The following is a 15,188-nucleotide window of genomic DNA, read 5'->3' as shown; positions in this document are numbered from 1 at the left end:
GCGAAGAAGGAAAGAAAGGCCATTGATCTCGCCACGAAAATGCAGGTGATCAAACAGTATGAAGGAGGAAAGAAAGTGAATGCGATCGCACAGTGTGATCTTAAGTTATCACACTCTACTGTGTCGACAATTTTGAAAGACAAAGAAAGGATTCGTGAAGCTGTGAAAGGTTCTGCACCCATGCGATGGAAAATTCTAACAATAACGCAACGGACCAGGACCCATTCACGAAATGGAGAAATTGCAAATATTAAACCTCTGTATGTTTTTGCAAATATTAAACCAATTGTACTGTCGTGGTGCAGTGTTTGACTTGAACAAAGAAAATGTTCATAAAATATGACTTGCAGATTATTATATCATTATACAGTATAATGTACATACGGTAATTTTTGCATAAGCCTATACACTTTAAATTAAGGTTGGCCGACTTACGACCAAATCAACTTACGACTGGTCGGTCGGAACCGATCGCGGTTGGAACCGATCGCGGTCGTAAGTCGACGACTTACTGTACTTCATTGGTCGTGGATTTACCAATCAGCACCTTCTAAGGATAACTGCCCAAGAGCACACCATTGCATATTTACGTCCACTTTTCCCTAAGTGTTTCCACCAGTGGCCATTCAGTCCACAGTAATGCAATTGATGCTGCTGTAAATCATATCTCGAATTTTCACATTTTCCATGGGTGTTTTCACCATGACGTGTGACCATAATCCACAGTCGTGTAATTGGTGCTAATGTAAATCATATCTTTGAACGATACACTCAATACAGTTTAATTGGTTAAAAAAAAAATGACAGCTTTCTTCTCCCCCAATTCCCTTCAGAGACCGAAAGACTGCCCTACTCGAAGAAACACTGCGGCTGTTGGTTGTAATTGCTCCCTGGATTCCCCTGGATCCATTCGTTTGTTTGTAAGCAAACATGCCCGTAAAGAACGATTAGGATGTAATTCTGCTGCAGCTGTTGCCAAGAAGAGGGCCCGAATGACAGACAGAAGATTTAAAAATACTGCGGCTTTTCCAAAATAAAAAACGCAATGAATCTGCCCAAGCAGCTGAGTCTCCGGAAAGCAAAGCTCGCTGTCTTGAATATCAGCGTGCACGCACTGCATCCACCCGAGCAACCGAGTCTGCTAAAACGAACACTCGCCGTCTTGAAGATCAGCGTATTTGAACCACTCGACAGAGAGCGTGATGCTGCCAATAGGCCAGCACTGACTTGTGACCCAAATGATCTCCATGTTAAAGCAAACATTGGGCAATGGACAAGCTCTGCTGCCACTGTGGTGCAAAAAAATTCAAGGCAGAAAGGGCCGGCATTTGCTGCTCAGGAGGCAAGGTTATCCTGCAGCCCCAACGCATGACCACTTTCCACCAGTAGTTGGCTTGGCTGTGCACCTCCAGAACAGACAAAGAGTAATATTCACCGAAGCCAATGCAATGAACATAGCTCAAGGGCCACCCCTAGTCACTACCACTACTGCCTTCTTTGAACTATGCAACAATGATATATTTGCCAAAACTCTCAAATATGCTGATGTCCCTGAGTACAATACACAGCACCTTGAAGATGCCACTCGATACGCACAGGATGGACCAGCCAATATGCAAAATCACCCGCAGCTCAGCCATGTCTAAAGTCCTGAAGGACACATCAGCCATTATCGTAGACGAAGCGCCCATGACACAAATCGATATACGAGGCGATTGACCGCATTCTTCAAGATATCAACAGACCAATGGGTGGCATCCCCACTCTTCTTTGTGGTGACTTCAGGCAAATCCTGCCAGTAGTGAAAAATGGGACAAGGGCAAACATTGTCAACGTCACCCTCAAGCAATCCCACCTATGGACCCATGTCAAAATCATGAAGCTCACCACGAACATGAGGGCCCACCTTGGTAACGACACCGCAGCTGCTGACTTTGCACACCTGCTTCTGGACATTGAAGAAGGTCGACTCCCTCTCGCTGCTGAGCCTGACACCATCAACATACCACCTACACTTGGAAAGTGTGTTGTTCGACTGGAAGAACTCAAGGTGGAGGTCTACCAAAACTTGGCAGCTAACTACAACAGGCCGGAGTGATTAGCAGAACAGGCCATCGTCTCTCCACTTAACACCAATGTCAACCACCTCAACACTTGGCTCATGAATGAGTTCCCCGGAGAAGACAAACAGTACAAGTCAGTGGACAGTGCCGTGAGCGATGAGGAAGCCGTGACCTACCCTGTGGAGTTCCTCAACTCCCTCGAGCTGACAGGCATGCCACCACACCTACTGAAACTGAAGGTCTGCTCCCCCATCATGGTACTAAGGTCACCGGAGCCACCGAAAACCACCAATGGCACCCGGCGCACAGTCACAAGACTGCACGAGAACGTGATCGAGGCAACCATCTCCTGCGGCCCTGACAAAGGTCAAGTCCTCATCCCTAGGATACAACTGATGCCTTCTAATGCTGAACTGGCATTCCAGTTCCACAGGCTACAGTTCCCCATTAAGCTTTGCTTTGCCATGACTCTGAACAAGTCAAAGGGCCAGACTTTCAAGGCCATAGGAGTTGACCTCTCCGCAAGCTGCTTCTCCCATGGAATGTTTTATGTGGCAGCATCTCGTACTGGCAACTCTGCAAACCGCAGCATCATGGCTCCCAACAATCAGACCAGAAATGTGTATCAAGAGGCACTGCAGTAATCACACGAGAAGTTGAGTCTGTTTTAAAATGCAGGATAACATCAACGGTCAGTATACTCCAATTACCCATTCAACTTAAAATGAACAGTTTCTCATTGCTTATTAACGCCCAAAGTGCGCAATTACACCGTCGCTCTTTATCGCACATTTATGTCCTCACAATTGAGGGGTTTAAGTGGTTAACCCCGCAGCGCGGGTACCCAGCTAGTTTATGTATATTTTGTGCAGAGGGCATAATGTTGGTACCCTGGTATTGATGATAAACAGCAAGATGTGATGATTATGACGTGTTAGACAATGAACGCAATGATTTCACTCGCTTCCACTGATCTTGCTGCTCTCTCCATTCAGATCCTATTTCCACGTTCTTTGCTTTGTCTTTCTGTGAATAACTTTGCTTTGTTGCTTTCTCAGAATGAATATGTGGATGCATTTTAAGGTGGAAATGAAAGCCAGCTGAAAGGACTGGGTGAGGTATGTTGATTTAATGTGACATTGTCTTGATTGTAATATAGAACATAGCATGTCCCTTGAGTTGGAATTCTGATCCCTCCTGACTTTTGTGTGGTCTTACTTGCTGAAAAGACGAGCTTTATCTGCTAACGTCTGTTAGATTGAGAGCTACAGCTTTGATGTAGCATTTCAATTGTCAAAAACTACAGTTGTGTGCTGAATTTGAATATTACTCATTAAGCTGGGTTATGAAGGTTGGGGGGAGGGGGTGTCGGATATTTCGTTGGTCTATCAAAGGCTCACCTGTGGCGAAAACCTCGATGGGCAGACAGATCGACCGGTGTTGAGATTGTGACCCGATGTTTACATTTGCTTTGTGCTCGAGTACATTTTCGAGTGAAACGATTTCCAAGTACTTGTGCTGGAAAACTTGTGTAGCCATCAGGCCATTTGGTGTCAGAAATAAAATGAGCAATTGGCTTGGCTTCATGTTTCAAACTTTTGTTCCATCATAAGTTAGAAAAATCTAAATTTCTGGGCACCATCTGGTAAAGCTGTACCATGCTGGTAACTTTTTTTTTATATTGCAGGACTCATGGTGAGCAAAGGCTGAACATACAACATGCATTGTGGTAAGCAAGTAGAAATAGAATGATGAAGTTTGAGTTTGCACGTGGAGCCTTCATGCAAATGCTTATGGTGTGCAAGAGGTCCTGTGAAAGTATTTCTTGAAGGCTCGTCTGTGATGAAGTACCTCGACGGGCGGACAGATCTACCGTGTTGAATGTCGAGAAACTGATGAGAGCCAGGGATAGGGATGAGCGATGTCTGGAAAGGAGTGTAGTTTTTGTTGCATTTCAATGAGTGTCATTCTTGGCAGGTATTTGGCTGATGAATGAGGAAGACTTGGCAGCAAGTTGCGCATTTCGGCATTGTGGGCTCAGTCGGGATGAATGCTGCATATCCGTGGATTTCTGCGGTTTTTGAATGCGAGAGTCCTGTAAACTGGTAATACAACAAACTGTGATGTGCCCTTGCTGTGTACCATTGTTTTTATTTGTGAAGCTTTGCTTCAGTTTTGAAAGCATGAATATTGATGCTGTCAAGCAGATTTATATTGTACTGCAGTTTGATTTTTTGAAACGTGGTTAACATACTGTATGTGCATTGTAAGCAAGTGGAAATACAATGATGAAGTTTGAGTTTGCACTTGGAGCCATCATGCAAATGCTTATGGTGTGCAAGAGGTCCTGTGAAAGTATTTCTTGAAGGCTCGTCTGTGATGAAGTACCTCGACGGGCGGACAGATCAACCGTGTTGAATGTCGAGAAACTGATGAGAGCCAGGGATAGGGATGAGCGATGTCTGGAAAGGAGTGTAGTTTTTGTTGCATTTCAATGAGCGTGTCATTCTTGGCAGGTATTTGGCTGATGAATGAGGAAGACTTGGCAGCAAGTTGCACATTTCGGCATTGTGGGTTGTCGGGATGAATGCTGCATATCCGTTGATTTCTGCGCATTTTTTGAATGCGAGAGTCCTGTAAACAGGTAATACAACAAACTGTGATGTGGCCTTGCTGTATAGCATTGTTTTTATTTGGAAGCTTTGCTTCAGTTTTCAAACCTGTTGAAAGCATGAATATTGATGCTGTCAAGCAGATTTATATTGTACGACAGTTTGATTTTTGAAACGTGGTTAACATACTGTATGTGCATTGTAAGCAAGTGGAAAAACAATGATGAAGTTTGAGTTTGCACTTGGAGGCTTCATGCAAATGCTTATGGTGTGCAAGAGGTCCTGTGAAAGTACTTCTTGAAGGCTCGTCTGTGATGAAGTACCTCGACGGGCGGACAGATCAACCGTGTTGAATGTCGAGAAACTGATGAGAGCCAGGGATAGGGATGAGTGATGTCTGGAAAGGAGTGTAGTTTTTGTTGCATTTCAATGAGTGTGTCATTCTTGGCAGGTATTTGGCTGATGAATGCTGTGATGTTAGTTGCTTAACACATGGGCTACACCTTTGTGGAATCTGTTGCTTGGTGTCCCTTATTTTCCCACGTGTTTCCAATTTTTTTTTTAATCCACTTTCTGTGTATGTATCACTCATTACTGTTGCTTGAACCATGTAAAGTGCAAAGGTGGATCGGTCAAGCTGTACAATTTTAACTTGTGCATACCAATGTGCAAAGATGTCATCCTGTTTCACATTATGACGAGTTACACGCTGCCGACTTACACCTAGTCTACTATATATATATATATATATATATATATATATATATATATATATATATATATATATATATATATATATATATATATATATATATATATATATATATATATATATATATATCGGGGCGGATTATGCGATACCGGTCGTCCATCCGTCCGTCTGTCCCTTCCTGTCCGCACTCTAACTCCCAAAGTTTTCAATTTTCACGTTTCATATTTGGTACATAGTTACAGACTGTGGAGAGGGTGTCACGACATACATTCGTCATCTAAAGTGGTTGCCATGGCAACCAGCATGCTGTTTTCCATGTAGTAGCACAATTCTGTATATACCTTCTTGTTCGGGCATAGATTGTGCTCACTTGCGCTCTTGTTACTGATTACAATATACAAATACATATATTGCTTTAAAAATTATACTTCACTGCAATGCTTTATAAAAAAATATTAATTATTAGACAAGTCTTTTAAAAACGATAAATGTATAAACAGGCGAGCATTGGGTGGCTTTGACACCAACTCTGGTTTTTTTTAAACTGGTGAGTAGATGGTCATTAGAGTTGGCTTCAGAAAGAGGGACCAAAGGGGGAATGGCATGTATCACTTCGCCTAAGTCGGCAGCGTCAAAAAGTCCCAAATTTATCTCATGTTAAATCCCTTTGAATAAAGGGTCATCCCTCTGTAAGTCGTCATCTCTAAGTAGTCACTTCGTCTAAGTCGTCAGATGTTGTCCATTCCCACGTAATGGAAACTCAAGTTAATTACCACTCCTAACTCGTCACACGGAACTGCTGCCTCATGGGAAGCCTGATTTCATGGAATCGTGATGCTCGCCCATTGGTGTACACCGCCAGTGATAGGCTATTTATAACTGCGTACACACGTTGATCGCACTGCAGGCAGGACAATGGCGACTAAGCGTAAGCTTACAACTAAAACCTACCAAGAAAAATACGACATTATCCAGTTTTGCGAGGCAAATCCACTGATGAAGAAAACAGCCATTGCTGAGAAGTTGGACATCAAACGGCAGACATTGAACGATACCTTGAAGAATAAGGGCAAGATATTTGGACAAGTGGAGAAGATCGCGAGGCCGGTGGGAAGTGTGAAATGCGTGAAATGTGTGTCCTTTGAAGATGTCGATGACTCGCTCATCATCTGGTTTCGGCAAATGTCGGCTCAGCCAAATATTCGGGTTCGGCCGATTCGGCCAAATATTCGGCCGATACTGTCTTTCGGTGGAGGATTTCTAATATATCGATACTGTCTAACATCATGGAATACAATGACCGGTTTGAATCCTTTCTCATGCACCAGATGCCCAAGAGTTTGAGGCACTCAAACATAAGGGATCGATCGACGAACTGAGTGTTGAAGTCCGATCATGGTTTTATATTGGCTTGTTTTGTACATTACCGCACTCACTTACACATAGGCATTGAGTGGTAATCATCACCACCATGACTGTGTGTCATGTAATTTGTCACCGTACCATCACCGATGGTATACGAGTTGTCTTACAGAGTTGTTCATTATCTTTACTTTTGAGAAACTGATTCATGAATTCCATCTTTGCTTGATCACTTTCCAACTCACCAACTCACCCCCACCTATGCCCCGAGAATTGTGTTTTCCTTTTGGTACAATAGCCGTCTCTCACACATATGTGTCCAGTCCACGCGCGACTTCATCCTTCACCCCAGTCATCATGAATGTTCGCATACGCGTAAGCCGTCACATTTCTAAGTCATCACTTTTTTCTCGGTCCCGATGGTGACTACTTACGCCTAGTCTACTATATATATATATATATATATATATATATATATATATATATATATATATATATATATATATATCGGGCATATAAAAAAAGTGTGGTAGATAAAAACATTAGAAAGGAAAAAATAACTTGCACCAAAAACTTTAACATTTTCACGCTCACGCCAGGGGTATCGCTATAGCTCTCTGTTCTTCGAACAGGCGAGCCAACAACAAAACAAGCCCATCTGTTATGGTTCGAGTCCTATATCCTTTCAAGTTGTGTGCTATCGTGCATTATCATGAAATTGCAAGAAAACTAATTGTGACTCGGCACAATATTGGTGATCTGCATGGGTGGTAGAAAGTCAAAACAAATGGAATAAACAGTGATCTGCCATGGAAAGAAGAGAAGCTGATGTTTCAGGCCTAACCCTTCATCAGAGCAAGAGAAGTGTTCCTTTTTTTTCTCTCAAACCTTTGGATTTCACTCTTCTAGTTTGACCATCATTCCTTTGCTTGCCTGGATCTCAATCCAGACTTTAACCAAAATCTAATTGGCTTGTTTTTGTCACCTCTCAACTCTTCTACCAAGTTTTGTGTCTCTGTCCACAATGTTTTGCACTAATATATGTATGTGTATATATATATATATATATATATATATATATATATATATATATATATATATATATATATATATATATATATATATATATATATATATATATATATATATATATATATATTGGGCCAAAAGTAGCCATACATAGGGTTTTTAACATGTTCTTTTATATTTTTCAGATACCCTTGAAAGATGCGTTTGTCAAGAGAAGAACGAATTGTCATACTGATGGCCGGGTCAGGAAGCAGTCACAAGGTTGCAATGCAATTCAACAGAAAACTTGGAAAGAACATCATACACGACACTGTGGCAAAACTTATTGGAAAGCTCCAAAAAACGAAGTGTTGCAGATCAACAGAAAAATGGTCGAAGATGGACAGCCACAGATGAAGGTACAATGGACAGGATACTAGCAGCACTTACACGGAATCTCCAAAAGAGTACACGATGGTTTGCTGTAGAACGCGGCGTCAGCAAATCGAGTATCAGGCGCATTTTGAAAGCAAATGGCATCCATACAAATTGCATATGGCGCAGCATCTTGGTGAAGATGACCCGGATAGACTGATGGAATTTTGTGAATGGGAATTAAACAAATTGAACGATGATGCAAACTTCTCATCTGCGATCTTGTTTACCAATTAAGCTAATTTTTACGTCAATGGAGAGGTTAATCGGCAAAACTTGCGTTATTGGAGTAATGCTAACCCGTACTCGATGAGTCCGACAAAGATGCAAGGTGCCGGAAAACTGATGGGGTGACAGAATTATTGGACCATTTTACATCAGTGAAAATCTTGATGCCGAAATGTATCTTAACATGTTGCAAGAAACGATCATGCCGTCCCTGCGAAACGAGGACGGTGACTTTCCATTTCACTTGCAGCATGATGGGGCACCACCTCATTATGGTATTTCCGTGCGTCAGTGGTTGGATCAGCAGTTTCCTGGATTGGTCGGCGTGGTCCTGTGGAGTGGCCTCCCAGATCCCCAGATCTCACCCCCCTTGGTTTTTATCTTTCGGGGCACTTGAAGGCCATGGTGTATCAGGAAAAGATACGAGACATAAATCATCTCCAGGAACGTATTCAAAATGCCTTTACAAGCATAACAGCAGATGTGCTAGTGCGTGTTCATCAAGAGTGGGGGAGACTTATTCGAATCTGTTTTGAAAATCATGGCAACCATGTGGAGCATATTTTATGAATAAAAACGGGTTTTCATAAAACTTTATTTCCCCTATGTATGGCTACTTTTGGCCCACCCTGTGTGTGTGTATATATATATATATATATATATATATATATATATATATATATATATATATATATATATATATATATATATATCTGTACAGGTTTCATCCGAACATTTCTATAACTTTTTGAGATCTTGCTCACAATCGGATTAAAATGTAACGAGATTCCAATAAAGTATCTTGCAAACTGGATACACCTCTTCCCCAAGGTAGTGGCTGGGGGGTGTTGGGTGTCTATTTTCTTATTACTATTTTATTGATATTATTATCTTGCCAAAACGAAGTTTTTGCAAGATATGTTAGTCAGCTTGTATGTTTTTTTTGTTTGTTTGTTTGTAATCACATATAAAAAATTCTGCAGAGCACAGTTATCATTGGAAATTTTTGTAACTTCGCATATCAGAGTCCTATAGAGGTCCGTTTCAGCGCATAAAATTTTGAAGGTCAAGGTCACTTTGTCGCAAATCAGGGGAGTCGACGAAACCCTTATTTTTTGAGTAATTTTGATCGGATCGTCTTCAAACTTCATGGGAATATAGTTCATGGTCTGGTGCTCAGCTGATTAATTTTTGGTGGTGATTGGCCTTGACCTTCATGGTTAACGCCTAAGGTCAAACATATTTGAACCCAAGGTCAAATTTTCAAGTTTTAGGAACCATATCGTGTAGTACCTCAAATTGAACACCTCGATGAGTGCTTTCTAGATATGTCAAGCTTGAGACATTATGACGTCATTTGGTGACGTTATGGGGCAAACGCATATTTTTCATGGTTACTCTGTCGAACGATTCTCATCAGAAGCTCTCGTAGGCAGATATTCCTCAAGGAGTCGCTTCTGGTGGATAGCAGCTCTGTTCACCTCAGTGTGACCTTAAAGAAGTCACACGTGGTCACCTTTTGGCAAGATACGGGTCACCCTGCGGGTGACATTGGTTTATTCTATTGTTACTATTGATATCAGAAGTGGCCTGAATGATGCTGAAGCTGCTGTTTATCCACCTTAACACGTTTTGCCAAGGTGAAAAATAAACCGTGGCAATTCCTCAAAAAAAATGTAATCCGTTACAAGCAACGTCGGCTGTGCGACTGCAAAAAGGCAAAGGTCTCTTACGCGTGATACAATTAAAGCTTGAGGCATCATTTGTGAGAGACTTTCCCACCACCACCGGGAGCAGCGCTAATACGGTATGGTACACGTGAATTTGGAACAGGTGAAGAAAAATAAAATGTCGTGCACTTTCCCCTTGTCCATGCTTCACTATTACTGAATTTGCCTTCCCACTGGGATTTACACTCTTGGTATGTGGTCATTTCTTTCCACCCATCTTATCCCTCTGCTGCAAAATTCCTCTGCGGTGTTGGGTGTTCATTGTGGGTCCTGTTCCGATGCTTGCCCACCCCCCCACGAAGCTTGGCTCTCCCAGCATCGTTGTGGCTCACTTGTTTTTTTTCCACATATGGTCTTTATCATTTAATTGGCAGGACTTTTCCAACTCCTGTTCGTAAAAGTTATAGGAACTATTTTGGTTGTTATGGGTCTTAACATCTCGAGGGTGGATCCTTTGAATGGTGTAATTTAATTGCGTGTCCCAGATGAACTGTTGTCTCATGGAGCCTTGTCTGACTTCAGGAAGCTGCCACGATGCCACTGTGAATTGTAATTCCTTTTTGTTGGTGCTCTCTGGCCTGCTGCATATGTTCATTGGTCACTCCGTGCACTGCCCTCAGCTGTTTCCACACTACTATTGTGCTCCTTATCTGTGGTGGCACAAATCCATTGAAGCATGCTTGTTCCACCTGGGTGGATGCCAGGCTTGTGACTTCATGAAAAGGTCCATAGCTATTATAATGTATCCCCTCCCCTCTCAACTGTGTATGGCAGTTGGTCCAGAATGTATACACCCATTTGTTGCATTGACCAATATTCTTAGGGGTTGCAGCAACACCTGGGCCTTTTTGGGTGCAGGGTATTTCCTCCGCAGGTATTCCTAGCCATCATGCAATTCCTCCTAATAAGCAGGAAGACGTTAAAAAATAATAATAATGTTGAAGCTGTCAACTACGTGCTCCGTAATTATTTGGTGTCCAAAAGGTCACACACCTGGATGTACAGATCAACAATCAACATTTTATCATGATCATATTGGAGGTTTTAAGTGCTCGTAGGAGAGGATAATCCCTTACATCGAAATTTGTCCCCCTACGTACCTGTGATCTTTCCTGAATTCAACAATGCTTGTCTGAATAAATCTTCATTTATCCAATGTCCCTTGGCTCCATGACATAGCCCTTCCATGAGCCTTGATGTGTGTTAATACGTACAGTATATTTGTATACACTAGGGTGGTCCAAAATCATAAGGGAAAAATTCAAAATTTGAATATTCTTGGGGCATGTTGATTATTTTGTTCTACCTGACTAGAAAATACTCGTGGCCAAATTTGCCACAGTTCCAAAAATATTTCGGGGTCCATCAAGAGGAAGGAAGTTGTTACATCCGGTGAAAACAGAGCTAATCAAAACGACATCCGGTGGGAGAGAGGGAGACGTCAGTTGAGCTTTCGGTTCGCTGTCGGTCGGTGTTAAAAGTACTTTTATTTTTCTTTTTTTTTATCTCTAATTTTTTTCTTCTTCTTTTTGATTCCCAGAGTGAGTGAGTATGGCGTGTTCCACACGGAAAAGCACGGAACTGTTCCTCTTGGATCAACCATTGGAGAAATTCACCGACCGCCAGTTGCCCACTGCCCACTGAGAACATTTTATGCTCTTTCCTTTCATTTTTCCTATTAGTATTGTGACATTATAATGAATCCGTTGAGAGACTTTGATGGACCCCTAAACCACCTCCAAATCTGCTAATTTTTTGTTTCTTTGCGTTTTTCAACGTCAGGAACGATTTGGCCAACATGCCCGTGAGAAATTCGAACTTTCATTTTTTTGGACCACCCTAGTATACACCCAGAAGTCAACTCAAAATTTTCAATTTATCCCACAAGTGCACAATGGACATTGGAATGCTCAGTCCATGAATAATAAAGGCCACAATCATTTGTGATCTTGATTCATGATTGTTTGGATATCATCATGAATGACTTGAGGATCATTTTTACGATCTTATCTATCGCTGATGTCGAGTCAACCTTGCCAAGCTACGAAGTTTCACATGAATATTGCCAGTCTCATGCTAGCAGTGTCTGCATCAGTCACTGGTCATCTTTTCGGATTTATCAAAATGACATCTTCAAATTTGCTGACGACAAAACTGATAAAGAAGTCTCGACATATTCATTGGACGTCACCATTTGAGAGTTAACCCATCAGGCCGGGCTCACGCTTCGTCTTCTGATCTCCCAAGAGATTGATCTTTTAGTGTTTGACAACTTCAGATCTAGGATACCATGAGATCACCCATTCTGCACGAGCCAAGAAAAGGGTCACGTCCTAAGTTGCATGACGATGATTTGAATCGCTTTTCAAAAGTGATATTCTGAGCTTTCTCTTAAGCTGTCAACACCCACTAATTATTCAGATTTGGCTGTGTAGTGCTTTCGAACAGAGTTGGCGACTCGGACTGAAGTTGCAAAATTTTGTGAATCAACTCGGAGTTGACAAAATTTGTTTGGGACTTCGTGGCTGGGTATTGCAACTTGCTTGTGACGAGTTTAGAATGACTTATTGACGATGTTCGGAAAATAAATGTTGAATTAAAACGTAGTTCAAAATATATAGTGAAACATTTTCAGTCGTTGGCATGTGCGGTTCACTTAATGACGTACTATACCCTGTACGTGTGCATGCGCTAGCACCCACAGCAGCCAGGCCACATTCTGTTCGCTCCTGACGTTAAAGGGAACGTCCGTCCCCTCTCCAAGCAGCACACCATGTCTAAGCCGTCGCCTGGGATGCATTCCTGAAAACAGAGCTAATCAAAACAACGCCAAAATGAGATCGGCATTCGGTAGAACGCACACCTCCGCCAGGCTGAACAGTTTACATTTTGTGTCACACTGATGGGCCAGATCCACTGAGAAGCCATATCTTAACCAAAATCGAATCAATTTGTCTTTGTCGCACACCACCTATCTTCCAAGTTTCGTACGTATCCGTCCATAACGTTTTGAGATATCGTGCTATTCTGTATCATTTTTGGCCCTTTCTCAATGGTGAAGAATCGCTTGAAAATTCTCCTATCAGATCCGGATCTTCACCAAAATCTAATCGATTCATCCTCGTCACAAACCCAACCTGTCGATCAAATCTGTCCACAACCTTTTGAGATATCTTGCTCACAAACAGACAGGTGAAAACAACCTCTGTCCACCTTTGGTGGCAGAGGTAACATGATAATTCTAACATGGCTCCAATTGAGAGGTATCCAGACAACGCTATTTCTTACTAAGGCGTGATTATCTGAGCACTTGATTGAGTGTTGGTAATAGCACAAATCATGAATGTGTACACCTGATAAATGAGTTAAATTTAAAATTAAAAACAATTTATGATAACGGCATCAAATACAATAACTTATGGCACATCATCAGCATATGTACTTCCTCGTTCACCCCAGCAGCAAGGTGTCGTCGACCAAATAGTTGACCTGGTAAACTCGACGGAAATTGTTGCTGTTCTTACGATGGGTGATTTTAATGATTCATATACTCATGGCATTCAGCACCATATGTAGATGACAGGTGGTGAAGCAACCTACAAGAGGAGACTCAACATTGGACAAAGATATTTTTGAGCATTCCTGAACACATTGCTGAACCCGTTGCTGGTGCCCCAATTGCTACAGCGACTACTGTACTGTTGTAGTCCATCCAGCCCAGAAAAGGAAAACGGTTTACTCGAAGTCCATTTTGTGAGTCGTGCATGAGATCATTCGGACAAGGGGTTACTCTGCGTCGGTGGCGTGAATTGGTCAATTGATGATCTTGATTTGATGGCGATTGAGCTTCAAAGTTCTCGAACTAGACAGTACAGACAATTCTTTCCTGAATCTGTCAGGCATAAATCCACAGACAAGCCATGGCTCAACAGGAATCTTCGTCACCTGATATCGAGACGGGTCACAGCATACAAACGGGGCAACAATGTCGTGTGCGCAATTTCGTTGAAAAAGAAACAGAAAACGCCAAAAAAAAATGGAAGATTGAATTTTCTGAAATTAGTGGAACCTGGTAAATGGCACAAACAAATTAGAGATCTGATTGGTTTCAAAAATATATCTGCTCAGTTCCCAGAAGCGGACAAGACATCTCATGATTTCGTTAATGAACTTAACACACATTTCACTAGTATTTGTACCAAGTTATCAACTCTTGATCTTTCCAGCTTGCCCTCATATTTGCCTGTACCTTTCCCTCCCCCAGTGATTGGTAGATATGTGGTTTATACGTGTCTGCAACAGTTGAACGCATCTAAACCACCTCATCCGAACGATGTGCCTACCCGATTGATCGAAGAGTTTTCCTCTCAGATATCAGGCCCTCTGACTGCAATTCTGAAATGTTTACAAAGATTATGGTTCCCAAACAAATGGAAGAAAGCCTCGGTCTGTGCTATACGAAAGTGCCCCATCGTGACTGAGTACAACCAATCTCAATCACTCCAGTTTTTTTTTTTCCAGAGTGCTTGAGGGGTTTTTGGCAGACTTCAGGCCTCACATTGACTCTGCTCAATTTGGCAACATAAAGGGTAGTTCAATCAGCCACTACCTTGTTGGTATGCTCGATGCAATTCACAGAAGCATCGACAAATCGGGCCATCATGTGAACATTTGCGCCATTGACTTCATGAAGGCTTTTGACCTTAATCACACCAAAGTAGTTCAAAAGCTCATTGAGGCCGGAGTTCATCACACGATTCTCCAAACTGTCTGCAGATTTTTGTGTAATCTTTCACAAGTGGTTGGCTACAAGGGAGTTACCTTCCACTCCTTGGATCTCGCATGTGGAGTGCCTCAGGGGACTAAGTTAGGTCCCATTCTTTTCCTCACGATGATGAAAGATGCAGCATTGACGACAAATTACAGATGGAAGTACGTCGATGATCTGACTTTAGTAGTAGTTCCTAGGTCACAACAAACCACAATGCAAACATACGTCGATGCTCTCAGTGTGTGGTGTTAGTTAAATGATGTGCCA

General features: G+C 42.0%; 1 protein-coding gene across 4 annotated transcripts in view; it reads left to right on the top strand.

Annotated features, from left to right (window-relative positions):
* LOC147025754 (uncharacterized) overlaps positions 1-12,097 on the top strand; it is an 18,454-nt gene extending 6,357 nt beyond the window's left edge. The window contains exons 2-9 of one of the 4 annotated variants that reach the window (XR_015057990.1): positions 834-2,754; positions 3,122-3,181; positions 3,751-3,792; positions 4,041-4,168; positions 4,580-4,707; positions 7,964-8,176; positions 10,673-10,874; positions 11,691-12,097. Coding sequence is in view for 1 of the 4 variants with exons in the window: in XM_085880499.1 (XP_085736625.1) it covers positions 4,687-4,707; positions 7,964-8,176; positions 10,771-10,874; positions 11,691-11,832 (480 nt within the window). In the remaining 3 variants the exon portion in view is untranslated. Of the gene's footprint in view, positions 1-833; positions 2,755-3,121; positions 3,182-3,750; positions 3,793-4,040; positions 4,169-4,579; positions 4,708-7,963; positions 9,018-10,672; positions 10,875-11,690 lie in introns of those variants that run through there. The other 3 variants (XM_085880499.1, XR_015057991.1, XR_015057992.1) reach the window with 3 other exon arrangements.
* The last annotated feature ends 3,091 nt before the right edge of the window (positions 12,098-15,188 follow it).

Source organism: Eptatretus burgeri, chromosome 5 (assembly GCF_056783735.1).
Source record: "Eptatretus burgeri isolate ZD-2024b chromosome 5, Ebu_testis_v1, whole genome shotgun sequence".
Taxonomy (NCBI): Eukaryota; Metazoa; Chordata; class Myxini; order Myxiniformes; family Myxinidae; genus Eptatretus; species Eptatretus burgeri.
The sequence above is the reverse complement of the archived record's forward strand: the minus strand, read 5'-3'. Positions and strand labels throughout refer to the sequence as shown.